This window comes from Branchiostoma lanceolatum, chromosome 12 (genome assembly GCF_035083965.1).
Source record: "Branchiostoma lanceolatum isolate klBraLanc5 chromosome 12, klBraLanc5.hap2, whole genome shotgun sequence".
Taxonomy (NCBI): Eukaryota; Metazoa; Chordata; class Leptocardii; order Amphioxiformes; family Branchiostomatidae; genus Branchiostoma; species Branchiostoma lanceolatum.
The window spans coordinates 15,018,461-15,040,621 of NC_089733.1; the positions used below are offsets into that span (position 1 = coordinate 15,018,461).

Genomic DNA, 22,161 nt, shown 5'->3' on the forward strand with positions numbered 1-22,161 from the left:
AACTGTGGCTGGCTAATCGCTCAGCAATATCCACCCTGAACATCAAGAAAAGTCTATCCATGAAACTATTGCCTTAGGAGGCCTGTAGAACGTTCATAGCGCTGTAAATGGTTTAGATCGTTTTAATTGTAATGCTGTGCTTCTTGGTGTCGGTGACAACTAGACGCCGCCCTTCGGGTTGGTAGGCAACTGCAGAAGGCGCCTCCAGTCCGTTCTCTTGGGTGACAAGACAGCGGACTGCTTCGCCTTCTTGGTCGAACAAGGCCACACAGCTACCACCGGCGAAAGCCACGACATCACCAAGTGGAGTCACGCAGATACCCCGGGGGTCTTGGTACCTCTCGTCCTTTTTGGGACAGTCGAACTTGGAGCGGAAGGATCCGTCTGGACCGAAACGTTTGATGCAACACAAGAAGCCGTCTGTGACGAGTACGTCGCCGTTCGGGGCAAGAGCGACGCCTAGCGGAATGTGAAGGTGTGCGTCTCCTCGTTGGGCGTTCCCGATCTCCATGGCAACGTTCCCGTCCGGATCGTGGACTGTGACATGGTGACTCTCCATATCAGCGACGAAGGCGCGTCCAGAGCTGTCCACTGCTATACCACATGGTATGCTGACCACCCCTGCACCAAAGCTCCGAATGTACTCTCCCAATGATGAGAACACGTTCACTACTTTCTGTTTCGAGTCGGTGACGTAAACCTCACCACTCGCGGGATTTATCGCGAGACCTCGTGGGTCCGTGTCCTTCCCTTTGACCTTGGTGGAAAATTTTCTGCGAAAGTTTCCTTCGCTGTCAAAGACTTGGATCCTCTTGTTCCTTCGGTCGATTATAAACATCTCGCCATCTTTGGAGCACGCCACGCCGTTTGGCTCGTTGAACTGTCCGTTACGAGAACCCTTCTCGCCAAACTGCACAAGCTCCTCCACCTCAACTTTAACTTTCTTGGGAGTGTCTTTGGGTGGTAAGGCGTCTTCCTCCTTCCTCCCACGTTTCTTGCCCCTGGTAGACGACGTCGCCACTTCGGATGTGGTCTTCTTACTCACAGCTGACGGACTGGCACTGACTGGCACTTCCAACTTCTTCTTTTCTTTGTTGTCATCTTCGCTTGATTTCTTGGTACTGCCTTTGGGTTTGGGACTGCGTTTAGGTGAAGGACGAACACTTGGGGTTAGGGCGCGCCCACTTGTATGGACCTCACCCTCCTCCTTATCCTGCTCCTTGAGCCACAACTTGCTCCTTGAATGAGGCGACAGGACACTCCCTTTACTTGTCCCACCGCTGGTTTCCACTCTTACCGTCGAAGAGGTCTTGCCAGAGCGCCATCTTGATGTTCCCTCTCTCGCCGGGTCGTCGAACATGGACGTGGTCTGCGACCACGTGCCCCTCCCTGTCGCTCCAGATCTCAGTTCTCCCCTGACCATGGATTGGTATCGCCCTGAATCTCGTTCCTTCATCTCAATGTCGCCACCGATGTTGACCACGAGGCTTCCGAGTAGATCTTCGCTCTCGTACTCTGAGGGAATAAACCTCAAGTCGACTTCGTAGGAGCGGGAAGTCGACTGTACCGTCTCCTGCGCTTGGTCCACCTTGTCGGAAAGGTGCCCCATGGATTCGTACAGACGCTCTCTTCCTCGAGCTGAATACTCTCCATCCACCATCCTCCATCCCTCAGCCACCGCTCCTATCGCAGTTTGAATTTCCCGCCTTTCCTGCTCCAGGCCTAACCGTTCGTGCCCCACCCTACCTTCTAGCTCCTGTATGAGCTCTGCCTCTTTCCGTTGTATGCCCTCGACTGCCTTCCGTGCAGCTAGCTTGATCCCGTTTTCCATCCGTTCCCTACAGTCGTCAACTTGGCGGATGGTCGAGTTAATCCCACACTGAAGCCTGTGTAGTTCTTGTACCTGTTCCTTGCTCTGTACAAGAAGAGATCTGGCGTTCTCAGTCACAGTGCCGCTCCCAGTCAGACCGCCCATTTGATGGCCACTGTGCCATGCCCCCACACACTGAACGCAGATGGCCTCCACGCAAGTCTGACAGAAAATCGTCAGCTTTTCTCCTCTGTGAACCGAGCAGTATTTCTCAGACTGCTTCTCCAAATCGTCGTCGAATTTCTCGAGCAAGTCGTCCACGAGGAAGTGAGCGCTGAGGCCGCGAACTCCCTGCGGTGGTAGGCGCACGATCACCCCGCAGATCGGACAGGACAGGTCCGATCTTCGGTCGGCACATTTGACGAGACATCGCCAGCAGAATGAATGGGCACACGGGAGGATTTTATGCGGTCCGGAGGCGTCAAAACAGCCGCTACAAGACAGAGCCGCCATCTTGTTCGGTTTTCATGTATGGGCGAAGTTCAACAACCACATTTTCGGGGACTAACCATTCGACAACCTGAAACTGGGGGTGGGCGGAGCTGCATGGAAACAGAACACAAAAGTGACAAAGTCAGTGACGATTCTTCAACTGAAAACAAACAATATAACGCATATCATGACGTTACAAGCATTATATGATATGAGTGTCGTTGAAATCGTCGTAGAGCAAAGGCATTTGTTTAATGACGGTTTGTCCCCGAAAGAGCGTATCGATAAAACTCAGCGACACGCCCACCACATATTTCTGTGGGAACGTATGACTTGGGATTCTGCCAATACGATGTTAGGTGAGAGACAATTAGGATGTGATATAATATTGCGGGAAAAAACAACAATTAACTCAGCAGCAGTTACCAGGCCAACTTACAATTGATAGAAACTCAAACTTACATGTAACGTTATAAGTCGTATTTTAATCACAAAAGTAATGACTGATAGTGATACGGGAATATGCGACAGGGTACGGAAGTTTCACGAGAGAAACTGGTGTATTAAAATTTTTTGACACGTCAAAGCCAGAGCAGGGAGATTAGAAAATAGTTAAGTATCTGAGGTAATGAATTATAGAACATAAAATTAACGTTACATGCACATGCGCGTTACAAAGAAAACGATGCGTTTCAGTACATATCATCGTTTTTCTATCGGTCTCAAATTAAAGATAATTTGATTGTCTACATCTACTTATTTATTACAGTTGTGATTGATCATGTTTTGTGATACCACCACCTTATAACATTGTTATTGGCAAGTTGACCCAACACCCCTACCAGACAAATCGTACAGTCCATGGTGGGGCAAAGGTTAAAGTTTACACGCACTTCACTGCGACAGTAAACATAACATGTTAACAGGCTCCTAAATTACAGTCGCATATTTTTGCCCAAAGCCAGGGACAGGTCGCTTTGACGATCAGGAATTGAAGCCTCGACAGTAAAGGAAAGATGTCATCGATTTGATGCAAAATGGCGGGCCCGGAAAGCGACTTCCAGGCCGCGGCGTTACCACGGTGGGTAGTGGACGACATTCTAACGTGCGGGATTTGTTTCGAAACCTTCGACTTCAAGTCGAAGAAACCGAAAAGCCTGCCGTCATGTCGACACGTCTTCTGCATGGACTGTTTGATCAAACATGCGGCTTCGGAACAGAACCAGCGGAAACAGGGTCAGGGGAAGTGGACCACGTTCGAGTGCCCGACGTGCCGGAAAAAGGTGAACCTTTGTGAATAATCTATCAATGTAACAACACATGTAACTGTTAACATAAGTTACGTTTTGGACATCATTGTCAAGCAGTAACACCTAGCTTCAGCTCACTGTACTGTGAACCAGTCAGTATTGCCCTGATGAAGATGACAGACAATCATCGAAACGTCGGCTCGTGTAGATAACATCATAATTTACTTGGTTGTGAATAAAAGAACTTTGCTACTCAAAAGGTGAACCTGTCGCCGAAAGGAGTGGAGGGACTACCCGACGACCGGACTGTTCTAGGTTTGACCGATAAAGTACTCAACAAGGGAGGGGTCAGTCTAAAAGCCAAGGACGAGGAGAAAGCCAACAAGGTGTGTGGGTCTTTTTTTTACATTTTGTACTATGAACTTAATATTGCGGGACGCGGGAAACTTAATAAGGTCTAAAGGACTATTATTTGTAACAATTTAGATCAAAATCAAAAATTTGAATTCGTAAGACAATAAGGTGCGTGTGAAAATGTTACTATAATCATAAAAGAGCCTGGGAAAACGTAATAAGATGTGTGGGAATTTTGTTGGATTACATTACACTAACTATCCTCTGATGAAAGATTCGATACAAAATATCATTACAAAATGTACTGTATGTAAGTTAAATTTAAACCTAAAATTGAAAGAGATTTTATTGCTCATCCAAAATATCCATTTCCCTCTCATAAGAATACACTTTAGTGGTAGGATATGGCATTACATATTTATATTATTATTATTATCTATATTTTTAATGAGTTTAGACAAACCTTTGATTATGAAACATATCTGCTCTTACATTTTTACTACTACAAAGTACTAGTATCAGAAAGAAGTGAAGTGAAGTCAAATCCATGTAGATTATAATTCTTGTAGTAATTTGGCAATTTTAGATACAACGTTATCTGTACACTATTCTTTTAATACAAAATTATTGTTGTGACCTATATTTAACCCAGTGGTTATATGTGTGCAATAAAGTTCTTCATCCATTCACTCATAATCAATGTTTTTCCTTCATTTGATAGGACGGTATGGTGACGCGAGTGATTGACACGTGCCCGAAGCACCCCCGGGAAGAACTGCGCATGTTCTGTAACAGGTGTGCCGTGCCCGTGTGCGCTGAGTGTGTGGAGATAGAACATGACGGACACAGCACTTCTGGTTTGTATTCATCTATCTATTTATCAATTGGTTTGGCTGTTCAGCACACAAAGCCAGGCCTACCCAACTAGCTAGCTGCGGCAACTCTGGTGGGAGGACGTATTTGCTTTGTATTATATATAGTGTCCTCCCGAGGGTACCCAACTGTAGCCTTTGCTAGAATTACAAATGGCTAGCCCTGCTGACAAAGACAAGACATTGCAATGGGATTTTGAAAGAAAACTACTGTGCATTCATCTATTTTCTAGGACTTCATTTCGAGGTGGAAGGGGAAAGGTGTTTTTCACAAACAATTCTGTAATACTACATACATACAGTGAGTGGAAAGGCATACTTGCGGTGTCATGAATTTGTGGTGGAGAGGTCACGGGAAAAACAAAACTAAGGCAAACATCTAAAGATTTACATTACTTTTAAGTCCTTGACATTGATAAGTTTCCTGTATGTGAAGTTAAAAAAAAAACTTTTAATTTTACAGTTCCCTTTTGATACATGTATGTCCATTATCTTCTTAAACAATGTCATCTTGTGTTTTGCCTTTTCTTCAGGAATAAAGAAAGTTGCTGGGATGTCCAAGGAGAATCTAAACCCCCTTCTCGGTGAAGGCAAGTGGAAGATGAAAGAACTTGGCGGACACCTGAAGGGACTTCAGTATGCTGAGGAACGTCTACAAGCGAGCAAGGAAGCCGCAACAGCTGACGTGCGAGAGTTGGGAAGAACTCTCAAGTCTGAGATAGATGAAATAGTCGCAATTCTGTTGGGTGAAATAGAATCTCGCTACAAAGATAAGTTTGAAGTAGTAACCAAAGAGAAAGATTCTGCTTCCAGAAAGCTAGAGGAACTCAATCAGATATGTTCAGGAGTAGAAGCAGAACTTGAAAATAGCACTCCTTCAAAAATTGTAGAGAAAGAGCAAGAAATGGGTGACCAGTTGAAGCAAGTTGTGTCGCAAGATGTCCCTGTAGAGGAGTATGTCCTCACCTTAGCTTTTAAGGCCAGCAGGACAAAACTAAGTGATCTGTCGTTTGGCGAAGTAACGGAAACTGTTGATACCGTAGATAGAAAGTCGTTCACGAACTCCGTTCTATGGCAGGTAGAGGGTAAGATGAGGAACCCTGGAGGGGTAACAACATGGGATGAGGAGGTGTATGTGGTAGACAGGGGAAACAAGCAGATACAGGTGTTTGATTGCCATGGTAACAGCAGGCGTAGGTTCTCTACGGATGTCTTTGGGAACGGGTCCGAGCCGCAGGATGTCTGCGTCACGATTTTTGAGAACGAAAGCAGAGTTCTTGTCACAGATAAGTGCGAACAGGGGCTGAGAATCTTCGACAAGTATGGTGAACGCCCAGACAGGGTCAGTGGAGTTTCTAAGGGCCCTATGGGTCTCACTGTGTGTAAACATAGTAAGACCCTTATTGTTGTTGACGAGGATAGCAACTGTGTCCGCATGTGTCCAGCGCTGGACCGTCGTGGTCCTCCAACTAACTATGCCTACTCCTTCAATCACCCTTTTGGGATCACAACAAGTGTGAAAGGCAAAATCTTCATCTCTGATTGTCAGAATCACTGCATAAAGGTTCTCAGTCCAACTGGAGAGCACCTGAACACCTTTGGATCAGAAGGGGGAGGGAAGGGGCAGTTACAACATCCCTTAGGGGTACATTGTGACAATCAAGGTAGGATTCTGGTAGCTGACTCGGGAAACAGACGGGTGGGAGTTTTCAGTGAGGAAGGGGAATTCGTAGCGCATGCTGTTACAGCAGAGGATGGTTTGGGTTGTCCAGTTGGGGTGGCGCTGTTACAGCAACGAAACATGTTGGTTGTTACGGATACTGAAAGCCACAAACTTCTCTTCTTGAGATACAGTTTGTAAAGTTGTTGGCAGAATGTGACAAAAGGATGTTTTAGACCTTTCAAGAAGAGGAAATTGTCTGGAACATTTGTTTATGAATGCCCCCTTAAACTTGAACGTATCAAAATGGTTTGATCTCTCCTTCACATGTATTCTAGAAAACCTAAAAAAGGTATGTAGCCTTTCAATTTTAAGCATGAGGTTACTAAAGCATGAAGTTATTCAACAATCTTTAACAGCCAGACATTGGACATGTGTTTTTTTCAAGGACTGGTCAAGAACATGCAATCAATTGCTAATAGGCAATGATGGAATATTACACTTTTAATGTTGATCACAACATCAGTAAAGTGTTCTGGAGTATGTTGTTGAGTGTTCAATCATATATAGACTCAGAGTATAAAATATACAAATGGCTTCAATGTATGTGTATGTAAGCCATTGTACTGTGTAACTGGCTGCTTTTTAAATTATTCATAAATGATTCTATTGTGTCATCAATAAGATGAAGTGTCAAAATGTATGTATTCAAAGTGCCATATTCTCTATATACAATATGTATCATTAATTTCAAGCTAAATTTACTTTGAATAACAGTCACTGTAAAGGCCATATACTGTAACAGTTACAGTATTACAATGGCATGTACAATGTACATGAAAATATATTCAGAATCTGATGTTATGTTTTTGGAAGAGTGTATATGCTACAGTCCAAATATTATTCATGTACATCTGGTTGATCTTCTCATATTCATGTATATGTGGTTCATCTTCTCAGTAGAGTAGATACTACAAAGTAGAACACTGCATTTGTATGGATAGATAGATCTTAACGATGGAAACATGTAGTCTGTCATTGTATCAGGAGCTAATTGTTCAAAGTGTGACTAATGTAGTTAGTATGGACAAGTTATACTGACTTGTAGTTAGCTACAAATGTGCTTCTGGAGAATTGCACACACAGATGCGACTGGCTAAATGATTGAATCCAAGGAAAATACATAATATATTTACCTCCGTGAAAACCGTGAGTAGTTGACTTCGGTTTGTTTGTTTGTGTTTTTTTTTAACTAGCAGGATGTGAAGCATAAAATGGTGTAACTGGAGACTTACAGGATTGAAGGCTGGTTTGGCATGGCTCCAAAGTTAGTGCAGCAGGCTTGGCCCGGATCAGAAGTCCCGTAGGAAAATGCGTAGATAGTATTAGCAAGAAATTTATTATCAATGAATTAAACACTTAGAAATTCCCCGAAACTTTGAAAGATAAATAATAAATTTCAAGGATCTGATTATTGATCTTTGACTTCTTGTTCCCATTGTAATAAAAAACTTCAATTGTGTCCAAGTCTTTCAAGACTAGATTTCCTAATGTGGAAATGAGATCGTTGCCACTTATATGGAGGCTAATACATGTATGTAACAATTACAAAGGAGCCAATGTTTATGTGGAGGATAATTTCAGACAAAGCAATATAAATTGTATACCCCATTCTTTATTTGATCAGTAGTGTGCAGCCTTCCACCTACATGTACACAATGCACAAACTAAAAACTGCCCTCCCTTTCCTAAAAGCAGGAAGTAGCAAGTAAATGTTTACAATTTGACTACAAGGAGCCAAGTGTGTGTAATAAAAAGCCATTTATTCTGGTATTCTTCCGGCACGAACAACATATAATCTTAAATCGATAATCATATATATGGCTGGATGCTAGAACCTCCTTACACTTCTACAATAGGTGACCGAGGACTACAATGCCCCACTAAAATTTCTACCCTTTCATTCTCGACTTGCAAATATTTATGAAAATCCTTCAGCACATAATGCCAGAAATTTGGTAAAATTATAATCAAACCGATTGATAAACTTGATGAATAGCATAATTAGTATTTACACATAGAAGGCGGATCAACATCTATCAAAATGCTTCTTAAAATGGCACAATTGGATCTCTTTAAAAAAAGGTGTACGGTGATGATAGCACGTAAGAATATTATATTGTATACATAACAGTAAAATATTTACTGTACAAAAAGTGCTACTCAACGTAAACTTGAGCATTCTCTTCTGGCAGTTGAATTTCTCAAAATAGTTCTTTTAGACGTCCAATGTCCACAAGATTGCAAATTAGATACCGTAAGAAAATAAAAGTTAACGTTACATGTTGCACATCTTAGTACAATGTAGCTGCTGCAATGTTTTGATCGGTTTTTCTTTTGCATGTTGGCCGTAACATGTCAGCCAACTATACATATTTAATAGGCTTGCATGTCTCAATACACATATGGCGTTAGAATTCCCCGTTTCCATGGAAAAGCTACCATGCTTGTTTCTGATACAGGTACATACTTAGTATGTAAGAAGCAATTTCATTGGTCAACAAACTCCTTACCCTTATGTTCGTACGTAAGAAGCAGTTTCATTGGTCAATATCGCCCTGCCATGTTGCAACATACATGTAATTCCAACAGGAGGGAGGGGGCAGCTTACATGTGACGCTTGCTTATGAGATAGGGTGGAATATAAAGGGTTAACATGATCAATGCTTTGTTAAAAGATGGTAGTCATTGTTACACAAGCCCTTACAACCATCAAAATGTTTCTGAATTTTCAGCGCACACTCTTCTGAATTTCTATACTCCCATCGATGCACATCTAAGCAATGACTCGACCTGCATTCTAAGATTTATTCCATTGTGTAGTCCATCCCTCCTTGCAAAGTTACAGTCTTGGTACCCTGTCCCGTATAATAAGCTTACAAACCGCAGCCTTGCAAAGAAAATGATAAAATACCATGTTTTTTTCAATACTGTACAATAGGAGCAACACATTTTCAACTTGCTGTTAAGTCAGATGCGTAACTCGGAAAAAATATTGCAAGACCGACTGATATGAACAAAAAATACACAGAAGAATAAATCTCTACATAAAATGTACATAAAAGTTCTATGTTACTGCTATAACATGATCATAGCTCTTTACAGTTCATCGGTGCCATCTACAAAATGTAAATCTTGCCAGGCTATAGCTACTCCAATTTAACATATTATTAAGTTTTTACCATTCGCCTTGAACAATAAAAAAAATTGATAGCCTTAAAGTGTAAGATATTCTACTTATAGACTTTGCATTACTTTTGCTCTTACAGTGATTCTGATACAGGTTTTGCAATCAGTGAGCGTCTAGACTCATTCCCTGAAGGAAAATTGTCGTACTATTATCGGTGCATGAAGCTACAGCTGTAATTATGACAATAGAAGATCAGTTAGGTCATAAAAAGTAAACCTAACATGTTCTTGGTTTATCCTGGGAACAACATATACATGTACTAATTGGTCTATGCTTTTTATGAAATTATGCAAGTTAAGAGCAAAATTATGCAAGAAAGGAGCATAAGATTTACATATACAACGATGCAAAGTTCATAATTGTAGTGAAGGCTTCAGGAAAGTTTGGAAAGAACCAGAAAAACCTGTTTTAAAGGCGTACTCTCATACTAAGATAGCTTGACTTTGGACATAAGTTAGGCATAAGAAAGAAAGTGTTGTGCTTCACGCTACCCAGCCGACTAGCAAAAACCTGAAGTCATCATTTGTTAGAAGCTATGCCTCGTAAAATCTGCAGTATGTGCCTTACATGCAAGAGGGCGCTGCTTCAAGCTCAACAGCCAGAAGCTGTTTTGATTTATAGAAAATTCTTTGTATTTCAAGGGCTAATGGTAAACAAACCATGGAATCGTTTATGAATGGCAATAATGGCACAAGTGCTGATGATCATACTCAACATGTCCAACGAAAAAAAACTAGGTAGACACAATTTTTTGTTGAAAATAACATTGTTGATGTGGAAAAGAACCTTATAATCTGTTTATGTGAAGGATAATTTCAGACAAAGCAATCTACATCGTACCCATTTTGTGTGCAGCCTTCCACCTACATGTACCATGCACAAACTAAAAACTGCCCTCCCCTTCCTAAAAGCATTAGAAGTAGCAAGTAAATGTTTGAATGCGTGTTTTTTTGGCAAATCTGAGCAAAAGCAACCTTCTTGCTAATGTTTAAGCAGCAATTGTATCCTCACTCTAAATTAGAACTCATGACCACCAGTTTAACCTTCAAAAACTGAAAGATGACTGAAAACAGACTCTTGAAAACTGCAGCAGTTACAGTTATCGCTTCATTGCAAAACCTGTACTTTATAAGTTGTCTTCTCATTACTTTTCAAAAGAGCTTTTCTTGATTTCACTTCATTTCCAGCCTGAGAGAGAGGTTACACTGCCTATGCTCAAAGGAACATTGTGCTCTGGCTTTTATTTCTTTTCTAGGCTATACTTATAGTTTATTTGTAGTGTATACTTTGATGAGTCTGTTATTGTACATTGCAGGGATCACTAGTTGTAAAATGACGACTCTAGGTGTAGATGTTGTTTTTCTCTTTTTATGTCATACCTTTGTTCTCAGTCTCTGCATGATGTATTGTTCCCTTTTGATATTTAACAGTGGTTTAAGAGTGAAGCTAGCACTGCCGTAAACTTGCCATTCTCTGCAACCAACCAAGTACCTTCTTCTTCTCATGGAAAAACAATGCTCAAACCATAGCCACAATATATCCGGAAAATAAATACAGTTACTGTACTGTTTATCATGATAAAAACTGCCCTTTGCTCTTCCTTTCTCATGTCTAACTTCGTTCTCCTTCGTCCTCTTACGTCTTCTTTCCTTCCCTTCTTCCGCGAAGTTTTGGCTGACCTTGGCAAGACTTATGCCACCATCTGTCTATACGGACCCTGCATTTTCAGAAACTGGAAAAAGGAAAAGAGTTTAATTTTTAGAGATCACGTTTCCTAAAAAAGGATCAAACCAAAAGAGTATGTGAAATATAACTAAATACTGCAAGAAATGATACAATGTGCAACTAGCTTTGTCTTCAAACTTGAAAAAAAATTATGCATCAAAATAAAAAAATTATGATATAAAAGATGAAATCAATGCCTGTCTCTGAGTCAGTAAACAAAAATACCCAGCAGGCTTTGCAAAGCCTGCTTTGTGATTGGCTGATTCTACAGAACAAAATAATGATATAAATGAGGTAAATGTAATTTGTTGTCACTGTGTCAAAATTTTTACAACACCACAAAACATTACATTTTACCAACTAAACTGATAGACAGAAAAGGAACACAACAACAACAAAGTTTCAAAATTTGATCCAGTTGCTTGAGTAACTGTTTTTTTTATATAACATCAAAACACTTAATTTGCATATCAATTCATTGTTTGTGGTTAAAACCTGCTGTTCGACAAATCTTGCCCAGTGTCACTGAAGAGAAGTACTGGATGCTGCTTGAAACGTCTGACCGTTTGCAGAATTAGATCCAGTTGTTTCAGTAACTCTTATTTGGCATATCTTATGTCTAACCTTCATCGACGTAACAAAACAACAACCAGTTTTACCTGGATGACGAGGGATGGTCCACCGCTGACTATCTCAGGGGGCAGCTGACTGAGGGGACAGTTCTCGATGCTCATGATCTGGAGGTTCCCACACAGGGCCAGCTCGAAGGGCAGGCTGTGCAGGTTGGTGTTGTCGTTCAGGTACAGCTGCTCAAGGTTCTCCAGCGTCCCTGTTAAAACAGCAATTTTATCATCATTATCACATACATGTATACTGTAATTCACTTTATCTTCACGGTAGCAAAATTTCACGGTGTAAAGAAAATGTATGTTTTCCCTGAACTTGAACTTCACGGTGGCGGCAAGTGATTTACAGAACGGATGTGTGAAGGAATCTTAAATGATATCAGTTTTTTCAGGGTAATGATAGGTTCACGGTACAGAGGAGACCGTGAAAACAGTGACATAAAGTTATAGTTAGCCTGGATGCCAGACAAATGGTGGCATAAGGATCGCCAACAATTTCTTTTGGCCAACAATGTTTTTCCTACAATTTGATATCATAAAGTTTTAAGTCCATTTACATATCCAGGACAATACAGTCAGGTTGCCATACTGTACATGTACATTGTATCATAATTAAACAATTGTTGTATCATATATAATTGTTGAGCAATTAAGTTACTTTAGCCAGATGATACTGACCAATCAGAAGCCTTTATTTAATCTTGATTATGAGGCTGTGACATCATTGGACAGCCAACAAGTGGTCCCACTGGTTCGTACCATTTCCATTATAGGGGGTATCTTTTTCTTGGTGTACAATGTACAATGGTCAGTTTCTACATACATGTGTACATCAAATAAACCATTGAGTGAGGAAGAGAGGAAAATCACCCATTTTATCATCTTCTATCATCACTTAAATCTAGACCAATTATAGAATAAACAAAATTTTTCTTTTTCTATCGAGCTAAATCTAAGTGGTTTCAGCATAGTAAGGAAAACCATTTTCTAAGCTAAACTGACTCAAATAATTCAATATTTCCTGTGACTAATTCCATTTCCGGGAATTTATGAATTTCCATTCTATTATGCTTGCCAAATTTAGTTACCTAAAAAAAAACTATGAAAATTTACACTCTCAAACTTTAAGTCTAATCTATGTGGCTTGAAAAACAGGCTTGAAGCCTTTTGTCTATTGAAATAGGAACTTGTGTCTGGACAATGTGCAAATAAACAGGGAACTTTGTACCAGCTATAACAATGGGGCTATGTTGGGAAACAGCCTAAGTTGTGGAGAACTTGCTGACAAGACAGTTTCAGCACACATTATCAGTTCCAGTGTTTGCCAACCAACCTTTGATGAAGTTGAAATAACTCTAAGGATTAAATAACTGCTGTTTGGCGATAAAAATAGAGACAAACATTCAGCGGTGTTTGCGTTTAAGTTCACATTGCATAATGCATAACAAAAACAGTCATTGCCTAACCCATGCAATCGGTGAAAAACATAGCAACATCTGCTACTGTTGAGTCACTGATAAAAGAACCAAACTTTACGGACTGAAAATGGACTCTACACACAACATCTTTAGGGGTGGAGCCTTACAGGGTTGGTAAAAGCATGTCTCTTAGCAACGGTTGCTAGGAAGCAAATTTATTCTAGAAACAACCTCTATACATCCTTCAAAATTCACTTTTCTGCCAGATTTTGCTTTCTGTTTGTGTCTGTAGCATGAATAATGATTATGAGTAAAACTTGGAAAATCGTTTACAATTTTCCTCACCCATCATCTTAATTCTGGAATATTCTGGCAACTCTCACCTAAAATCAATAAGGCACGGGTTGACCAATTCGAGTTCAGAATTTCCTGAGAGCGCGTGTGCTGCTATTGATATGTACTGTACACTAGGGCTGTTTCCATGACCCGTCCCACTGTCACAGGATGGAAATTCGCTCGTTGGGACGGACAAAATATCACCAAAAATCAGAACCTCATTACATAGAATTGACGAAAATGTATTTTCTAAGATTAAAATGATAGATGAAAATTAACAATGTGGGCTCCCAAATAATGAGTGGGACGGAAAAACATTTAAAGCTGGGGATCAACCTCCACTAACTGACCAGTGGTTAGCGCATTGGATTCCCAAGCCGCGGGTTCGAATCCCGGGAGTGGCGTACTCGCCCCTTTGGGGTTTTACAGCTGAAGACAACCCTGCTACATACGTGACTGTGAGCACGCACATTGAAATGACAACGGCCATGTGTAATGCTATGCAAATCTTGGAGGTGATGATTAACAGTCCAAAGACTTTACACTTTACTTACGATCATGCATCAATCACATGATCACTGCATGGATCTACATTGTAAATGTACCCTGACATGTACATGACAGCTGTACAATGCACATTCCTATTCTTCCCACAAACAGGGTCAGGGTAATTTGTCTCTCTTGTTGAGTTTGTAAAGAAAAAGCTGTCACCTTTGAAGTAAAGGTCACAATGACCTTATAACGACAAGGTCAAGAACTTTATTGGTACAAAGGAATTCTGTTGGATCCAAGAATCTCTATCACCAAGTCTGCAGGTCTGAATGCAGCTCTCAGTTTTTAAGTTTTATTGTGGGTTTTGCATTGAGATGGCAACAAGAAAGTGAGAAAATATGTTTCACCTGACACTTTGATCAAGGAGAGAGAAATCATCATTTTCTTCTCATGAAAGGGCAGAACATTGCAGCTTGCTAGGGATTTGAACCCAGAACCTTTAGATTGTACGTCAATAACCCTAACCATGATATACCACCTTGATATCATTAGAAACGGGAGCTTGTGAGGCAAGATCTTGCCGGTTTTGGTCATCAATCTATGCACTACTTGTACGCCTGGCTATAGGGAGAATATTTGCCAGGGAAGTTTGGCCACCAGAGGGTTTCATTTGCAGGCGCAGTTCCCCGGGATGGCATCTCTCCGTAGCCGACTCACTTAGCATAATATTCACTCTATTTGGCCAATCTCTTTACCATTTTCCCAGCCATCTACAGAGCCTGGCAGAGGCTATCATCAATCAGTGTACACAAGGGTGCACTACAACTCTTATCAATGTGTGTTATTCTTTTTTGCATCCCCAGGGCGTGGCGCCACTTAGTCAAGGGACCCATACCTTAATGTCCCCCTTGTATCCCCCAGCTACTAGTTAAATGACCAAGTTTGTTGAAAAGTTGATAAACTTGATTAAGAAAAACACTTGGAGCTTGAGAATACATGTACCTTCAATTTTTTGTATGGTCAACAATATACAATTGAAGAGCTTACTGACCGTAAAGAATGAAAATGAACAATACACTTAGTAATACATGTATACTACAACGCACATACACATACTGTAGTACATTGTACAAAATGTATATTGGAGGCCAGGGAAAAAGAGAGCAAAAATCTAAATTGAATTGAGTTGATAATACAATAAGTTATCTATCCTTTCCGGTAGAAGTTTTTTTTTGTATTTGGCCTTATTCAATACTTTGGGTATGAATGAAAATGAAGTGTCTGAATCTCAACAAAACGCCACTGGGTCTTTTGACTTTACATGTAGGTCAGATTTTCAAACAGTTTCTGTAAGTTGTTACAGTCATTATAGAAGTGAGTTAAACCAGACAGGTAAAATATCTCTGTGACACATTTTACTGTATTCAAAATGTACTTTTCTTACATTTCGTCAACCATATATGTGCCTTGAACATAACAGTTTTTTTTACATAAGTTACGGCTCCAACAGGTTGTAAAATCTTTAACACAAGTTTATAAAATGAGAGGAAACGAATGGCATTATGCTGACAGAAATATATACATTTTTCTCTTGGCAGCAAACATATTATTATGTAGCTTGTATGTAAAAGAATGCTAAAGATAAAAAATTACATTCCAAGAATATAAAAAGGAAAGACAATCTTATCAGTATAAAAAAATCAGAGATATGACTTAGAATATGGTTATCATACATTAACTTTTTTGGATTGTTGACCATTTAACAATTCAGAATGTATGAAAATAAGATAATGAAAGAAAAAGCAGAGAATGTTTTCTCTTAACGACTTATTGGATGGAACTTATGACAGTCTAAGTAAAATAATATTCTTTGTGGTGATGTACCCAAATGTTTAGAAGCCTGAAACACGAAAATAATTTAGTGAATACAATGTACCTTCTTTGGATTGGCAAGTCATTTTGAAGGCAAAGTTCTTTAAACACAACTGACAAGGAGAAAGTTGTACTTAATATCTATTAAGTTTGTAATGCTCTAAACCTAATGAAGACAGCTAACTAATAGACCGATCCCAAAGCCACGCCCCCTGTTCGATTTCGAACACCTCCGTCAAAAACAGGGTTTGACGGACCAAACATGGGCGCCGCGGCAAGGTTGAAAATAATGCCATTGACTTCGGTTTAGCTTTTGTGGCACTGAAACCCTTTCAGAGCGGGCCAAATAAGAATGCTATGTCTTCTTTGTTGAAGGCTGTATCCACCGGGTAGAGTTGTTTAAGGAAGGGGTAGGTGTAGTTGCGGTGAGAGCGTAATGTTTTCGGTCAATGTTAAAGCGGTATGCGCCGCATAGCTTTCCCTTATCGGTGGGCATCAGCGCCCAGCTTCTGACAAGCAGTCGAAGCACGTGTAAAACAGGGTTCATATGTCTGTGACAGGGTTCCCACTGTATTGACTGCATGTATAACAGCTGCATGGTATTTAGTAACTAAAGATTAAAATGCATCCTTTTACTTCCCTGTTCACTTTCAAGTTAACCAGTTTCACACACCAGTAACTGAAGAGACGAAACTCTGCGCTAGCGGACTTTGTAGGAGTCAGCATGTGGTACAAGCTTCCTCTCCTTGAGTGCCCGATCTATTTTCTTTTTAAATTCGTTTTTGTTCTGAGCATGCATTCAACCAATACAGTGGAAAACCTGTCCCAGATATACGTACCCTGCTTTACACGTGCCATTTCTGCCCCGCCAACGCTGTTTTTGACGGAGGTGCTCTGAATAGAACAGGGGGTTCTATGGGTCTTCTATTCGTTCGATATGGTGTTCGACAGGATCGGTCTATTGCTGAGTTGCGGAAAGTCTTGTTTTGTAAAAAGAACCTGGCCTTCAAAAGACATACATGTACATCATAAATAAGTCTAGCACCAGTAAGTTGTTCCTGAGTCAGAATCAAACTGACAGTGTATACCAGGGCTGTCTCCAGACTTAAATCTTTTTCTGTCCTGCTCATTGTTTGGGAGCCCAAGTTGTTGATTTTCCTTGCCCTTTTTTTTAAGCTTAGGAAATTCATCTTCATCAATTTCATGTCAAGATTCTGAAATTCAGCTTTTTTGGATGGACAGATTGACATTTATTCTCATTCCACCAAGCAACTTTCTGTCCCCAGACGGAGGAATGGGTCCTGGAGACAGCCCTGGTGTAGACCCATTGATAAGCTGAAGAAACATCAAATAAAACTTTACATTAATTAATTTTAGGTATAATGGCAATATATAGTTAGGTCATAGATAGAAGAACGTAGCTTCACTTACAAAACCGTACAATTGCCATGGAACAGAAGTTTTGAAGCATCAGTATTCAATCATTCTTAGCAGTCTTTGAACAACACTGTCCTGAGGGAGTTCACTCTTTTTCTGCTCCTTCAGTTTGTCTGCAATGTTCTTAAGAAGCCTCGAGACAAGTCCAGACATCTTCTGTGATCTTGCAGTGAGGTTTGAAGGTGCCCAGTACCTTCCAAGGAAAGCCTTTCCTTTATTGTACAGACCAGTCAAAATTCCTTCCTTTGCAGTGTCATCGGCAAGTTCTGCGCTTGCATCCGACAAGGGAGACTTCTCAGTTTGAGCTTGCCTTGAATTTTCCTCCATCCACCTTTGGAGCTGCATAAGAAGAAGAGCATTTTGACCGTTGCCAGACTTCTGTCGCCTTCCTTGTCTCCTGTCTCTAGTTTCGAAAAGAGTTTGCCCTTCTGCATACAAGCTTTTCAAACCTTCTTGTTCTTTGGAAGAAAACGCTTTCCAGAACAATCCCTTGCTGTCCTCTGTGCTCCCGTTAGGAACCATCTTGCCATGGTGGATGGATGGCCGCAAGCTCTCGTAAAGACCGACATCTCTTCGAAGCAGGCCCGTGGAGCTTCTTTGGCACTCCACTCGCCAAGGCGGGATGCAGTTGTAGCCAATGGACGGACCGCCGGTTTTTCTTCCCGCATCGCACAGGCTTGGACATACAAGAAGTGCGAGGACACATCCTAGGAGCTTCATCTCGGGAAGGTACTTCGGCGGAGTCTTTGGGTAAAATGTTTTGTTCCTGTCTAAATAGATTAGATGGAGGAGTCTTGTCAGTGAGTAGATGACGTGGCAGACAGGTCAAGGGTAAGGGCTTCCTGCAAAGTTTCAAGTCTTACGTGCAGACGAGCACCTCCCCTGAGATCCGCCTTGGAGAGAAGCCTTCGGCCTTCCTTTTGCGGCGATAGAGACAGTGGCAGTGCTCCGGTGTACGGTTGTTCTAGCGACGTTAGAACGTATCCTCAAACTGCGGAGACCTCGGTTGCTTCCGGAAAGATTGCACCGTTCATCAACTATTTCCAAGGAAGATTGGATGCTGTTGTCATTTCTCTACAGCGTTGAGCAAGCAAAAGGCTGGTTTCCCGCCCGTTTCCTCTTAATATATACTAGGCAAACAGCTGGGCTATCTCTGCAAAATCAGTATGGGCGTCATCGTCCAATCACGCACAGCTGCAGTATCATATCTGGACCTCCCACTTTACGATATTATACAAAACATGTCAATCACTCTGTTAATAACCCAACCAGTGGGGATCTGATGGGCCAATACCTTTGGACGTTGTACCCACCTGCACAAAATACTTCAGCAGCCACCGTGGTTGTTTTCACCCCCTGTGCCTAACCTAATGCCCCAAACTCATTTTCGTCTCTACATTCAAGGCCAGATGTTCAAAAAGGGACGGGTCTCGCCCGGAAACAAGGGGCATAACTCAAATACATTTTGTGTACATGTATCTGGGTGTAACTTAGTATGTAGCCTTATATATCTACTATAACCGAAAAGCGAGGAGAAGTAGAATTTATCTAATGATAGTCATGTTCTTTTACATGTATATCCGTTAACTGTACTTGTATTTCGTTTTGTTGTGACCTGTACTTAGCCAAGTGTGGCAGAAATGTGCAATAAAGGTCTTCATTCATTCTGTTCATCTGATTTCAATAATTTCTTTACAGGTCCTTTTGAAAATCAGTGTGTAAAGCCCCCGTCACTGGACCCGCGACATGTTGGCGACCTCGCTGCGACCTCGCGATTTGAGACCGCGCTAAATGAATTTCATCGATAATAAACATTTTTCTTATTTCTTATTTACTGTATCAGTTCTGCCTCTTAGAATTTTCTACTACTGACAGATGAGGGCAGGGCAGTTGTAGACATATGCTACAAATGAATTGGTGAAACTAAAAACACAACTTTTGCTAGCAAATGCAAATTATTTCCCTCCCATCATTTCTGGTACAAAAATTGTACATGTCCCAAAAATGCTGTTTTCAATAATGGGATAAACGAAATCATACATACATTGTAGAGCAAAATACATCCCTAAAAATCTACTCTTAACCTTCCACCTGCTAATAGCCACTTATCCGTACAAATCTGGTGACCCAAGAGGCTGTTTTAGGCGTGTTAAAGCCACACACGTGGATAGATCTGACCACAAGCTTCACCTTGAGTGACCTCAACAAACAAAGTGGCCATGACACTTGGCAGGGTATGGCATTCAGCCAACAAGGATGTTTGACAGGTCTGTACATGACTTTTTGTACAGGGCTCAAAATACAAATGACCAACTTCCAAACTGTTTGTTTGTTTGTTTGTTCCTTTAATGCCCACAGTCTTGATGACGACCATTCTGGCATGTTGGGAAAGTCGTGTTAAGTGCCTTTCCCAAAGGACCAAGATCGATGACATGGCAGGATTCGAACCGGGACCACTTGATTCTGAGCCCAACATGCTGCCGCTGCACCACACGACCCCACAACTGCCATTTGTAGAAAAGAATGTTCAGATGGTAGTCAAAAATGAATGGTATTAGGTATAAACAACACAGCCAAACCCGTACATTGAATCTTACAATGACTGTATCAGGTATAAACAATACAGTCAAACCTGTACATGTACATTACATTTCACGAGTAACCACCCATACATATACATGTAAGGACTACCTGGCCAATGTAACAACTTTTCGGTGGTCCCTTTATAGCTTTCCCTCTACTTACGAACCCAACTCAACAAACTAGTGACGCTGAAGAAGAGTGATGGATGTAATCTCCGTAATTTATCCAGTAGTCGAGTTTGAATTGTACAATTATGAAAAACAAACTATCCCATGACCACAGTTATTGTTAATTATTGTTTTCCAAGTTGTGTCAGGCCAGTACTGCAGCTGCTGAGTCATCAGAAAACCAAACCAAACAAAAACAAGTGCTCGACCACGACAAATTATGTGTCCAACCTGCCCTGAGTCAACAGTGACAGTTCAGCTGGGGGACAAATTACTCCAGAGTAGTGTGTTTTGCTAATTCATGTCATGGCCACGACCCTGTTAAGATGGGGACCTGATAGATTTGTTTGCTTTGGGTTCTGGGCAATTGGTCTATGGGGCAATGCTGAAAAAATGACTTTATTGAAAGTTCACGCCTGAAGGCTAATTGCAGACAAACAAGTACATGGAGATACATGGAAATCGAAATAGTTGTCTAGTCTACTGTGAAAGTTCTATGTTAACTAAGGTTGACTTCCTATTATAAAGGTATTTGGTTTATTTTTGCAGTAACTAATCTATTTCCTGTGTTCACTGGCATTCCAGTCAAAATAAAAGATATTGATTGATTGAAAAATACATTAAAAAAACAAGTGGTAATTATATAATGCATCTTGAAATATTCACCAACGGTTTCCATTTTTTGTGTGTTTAGCAATTTTTGCAGGTGACATCTCTACAGTAGTGCGAATTCATGATACCACAAATGTGTGTTTCTAATCCCACTGTGCTACAGAATTTAAACCACCACGAAAATGCCAACAAAAAAAAAACTTTTCAAGATTTACAGTATGAAGAGTTCAAAATCCTTTTAACTCATCTTAGTTGGCTCTGTGGACAATGAATGCACACGGTAGTCTTGTGTAGGAATTATCAAGATATATATAAATTAGATATATGACAAGTTTACAATCAAAGCAAATAGAAAACACTTTTTTTAGACTGTTGTTCCATAAAATAATTGCATGTCTGTTGCAGAAAAATCTCAGGTCTTTTACGAAAATGACATGTTGAAAAAATAGCTGCCTGTGACTTTCCAATTTTCACCTTTAACTGAAGCATATTCACATTTGACACAGTCTTAGACACTTCATCACTATCGTGGTCCCATGTGCACATCAGTAACTATACATGTACTGAGATGGGCTGTCAATGACTGTTCCATTGTCTCTTGTCAGCTGCTAGTTGTTGTAGTGCCCCCTCCCCTCCACAACTCAAGGTCTCACCCTCCTCTGCTCCTCAACGTTATGGCTTACACCTGTCTCTGTGTAGCTGGTATAATCACCCTTTGGCGTGTAACACACCAGCTTCACAGGCAGGCAACGTGGCAGCAGCTGGTTATCTACACTGTACGATCTGTCACACCTAACCTTTGCACATCTAGCTGTAAGCATTGTTTAAAGCTACTGGAAAGGCACTTAACATGACTTTCCTCACTCCACCCAGGTGTAAAAATGGGTACCTGACTTCTGTTGGGGAGGTAAACTAAAAGGCGGTTGAAGGAGAGGGTACCAGGGCTCCACCTTCCAATACCGTGCCCCAGACACAGCGGATAACCATATGGCCTTGAAAAGCTGAAAAGGCTATGGGACTCCATGTGCCTTTACCTACCTTTACCTTTACCTTAGTTGGCACTTGGATTTGAATTATAGTTTGTAAGCGTAAGTTGACATCCTCGCTTGAAAGTTCATCAATGTTGGTAGGAGTCATTCTGTATCAAAGTTAAACTGCAATTTCCAACACAAGCATTTGGACTTACCCATTTGGACTTTTCGACT

General features: G+C 40.9%; 3 protein-coding genes across 3 annotated transcripts in view; 1 reads left to right on the forward strand and 2 right to left on the reverse strand.

Annotated features, from left to right (window-relative positions):
* Positions 1–112: 112 nt before the first annotated feature.
* LOC136445781 (tripartite motif-containing protein 2-like) lies at positions 113–2,323 on the reverse strand. The gene has a single exon (XM_066443920.1). It carries the CDS (start codon positions 2,321–2,323, stop codon positions 113–115), a length of 2,211 nt encoding a protein of 736 aa, XP_066300017.1.
* Positions 2,324–3,203: 880 nt separating this feature from the next.
* Positions 3,204–7,651, forward strand: LOC136446567 (tripartite motif-containing protein 2-like). The gene is made up of 4 exons (XM_066445011.1): positions 3,204–3,585; positions 3,813–3,938; positions 4,628–4,763; positions 5,312–7,651. Exons 1-4 carry the CDS (start codon positions 3,340–3,342, stop codon positions 6,637–6,639), a joined length of 1,836 nt encoding a protein of 611 aa, XP_066301108.1. The 5' UTR covers positions 3,204–3,339; the 3' UTR covers positions 6,640–7,651.
* Positions 7,652–8,242: 591 nt separating this feature from the next.
* The window catches only part of LOC136446568 (leucine-rich repeat protein SHOC-2-like), a 30,603-nt gene continuing 16,684 nt past the window's right edge, over positions 8,243–22,161 (reverse strand). Inside the window, exons 13-14 of the mRNA XM_066445012.1 lie at positions 12,073–12,242; positions 8,243–11,420 (exon numbers count right to left, since the gene is read on the reverse strand). Of these exons, the coding sequence (XP_066301109.1) occupies positions 11,379–11,420; positions 12,073–12,242 (212 nt within the window). The 3' untranslated portion in view covers positions 8,243–11,378. The remainder of the gene's footprint in view (positions 11,421–12,072; positions 12,243–22,161) is intronic.

What these genes read in the sequence shown, in the direction of transcription:
- LOC136445781 (XM_066443920.1), bottom strand. Translation starts at nt 2,323, where the DNA reads ATGGCGGCTCTGTCTTGTAGCGGCTGTTTTGACGCCTCCGGACCGCAT.
- LOC136446567 (XM_066445011.1), top strand. Translation starts at nt 3,340, where the DNA reads ATGGCGGGCCCGGAAAGCGACTTCCAGGCCGCGGCGTTACCACGGTGG. An exon ending in ACGAGGAGAAAGCCAACAAG is followed by an intron (nt 3,939 to 4,627) that starts GTGTGTGGGTCT and finishes TTCATTTGATAG; the next exon opens with GACGGTATGGTGACGCGAGT. An exon ending in TGACGGACACAGCACTTCTG is followed by an intron (nt 4,764 to 5,311) that starts GTTTGTATTCAT and finishes CCTTTTCTTCAG; the next exon opens with GAATAAAGAAAGTTGCTGGG.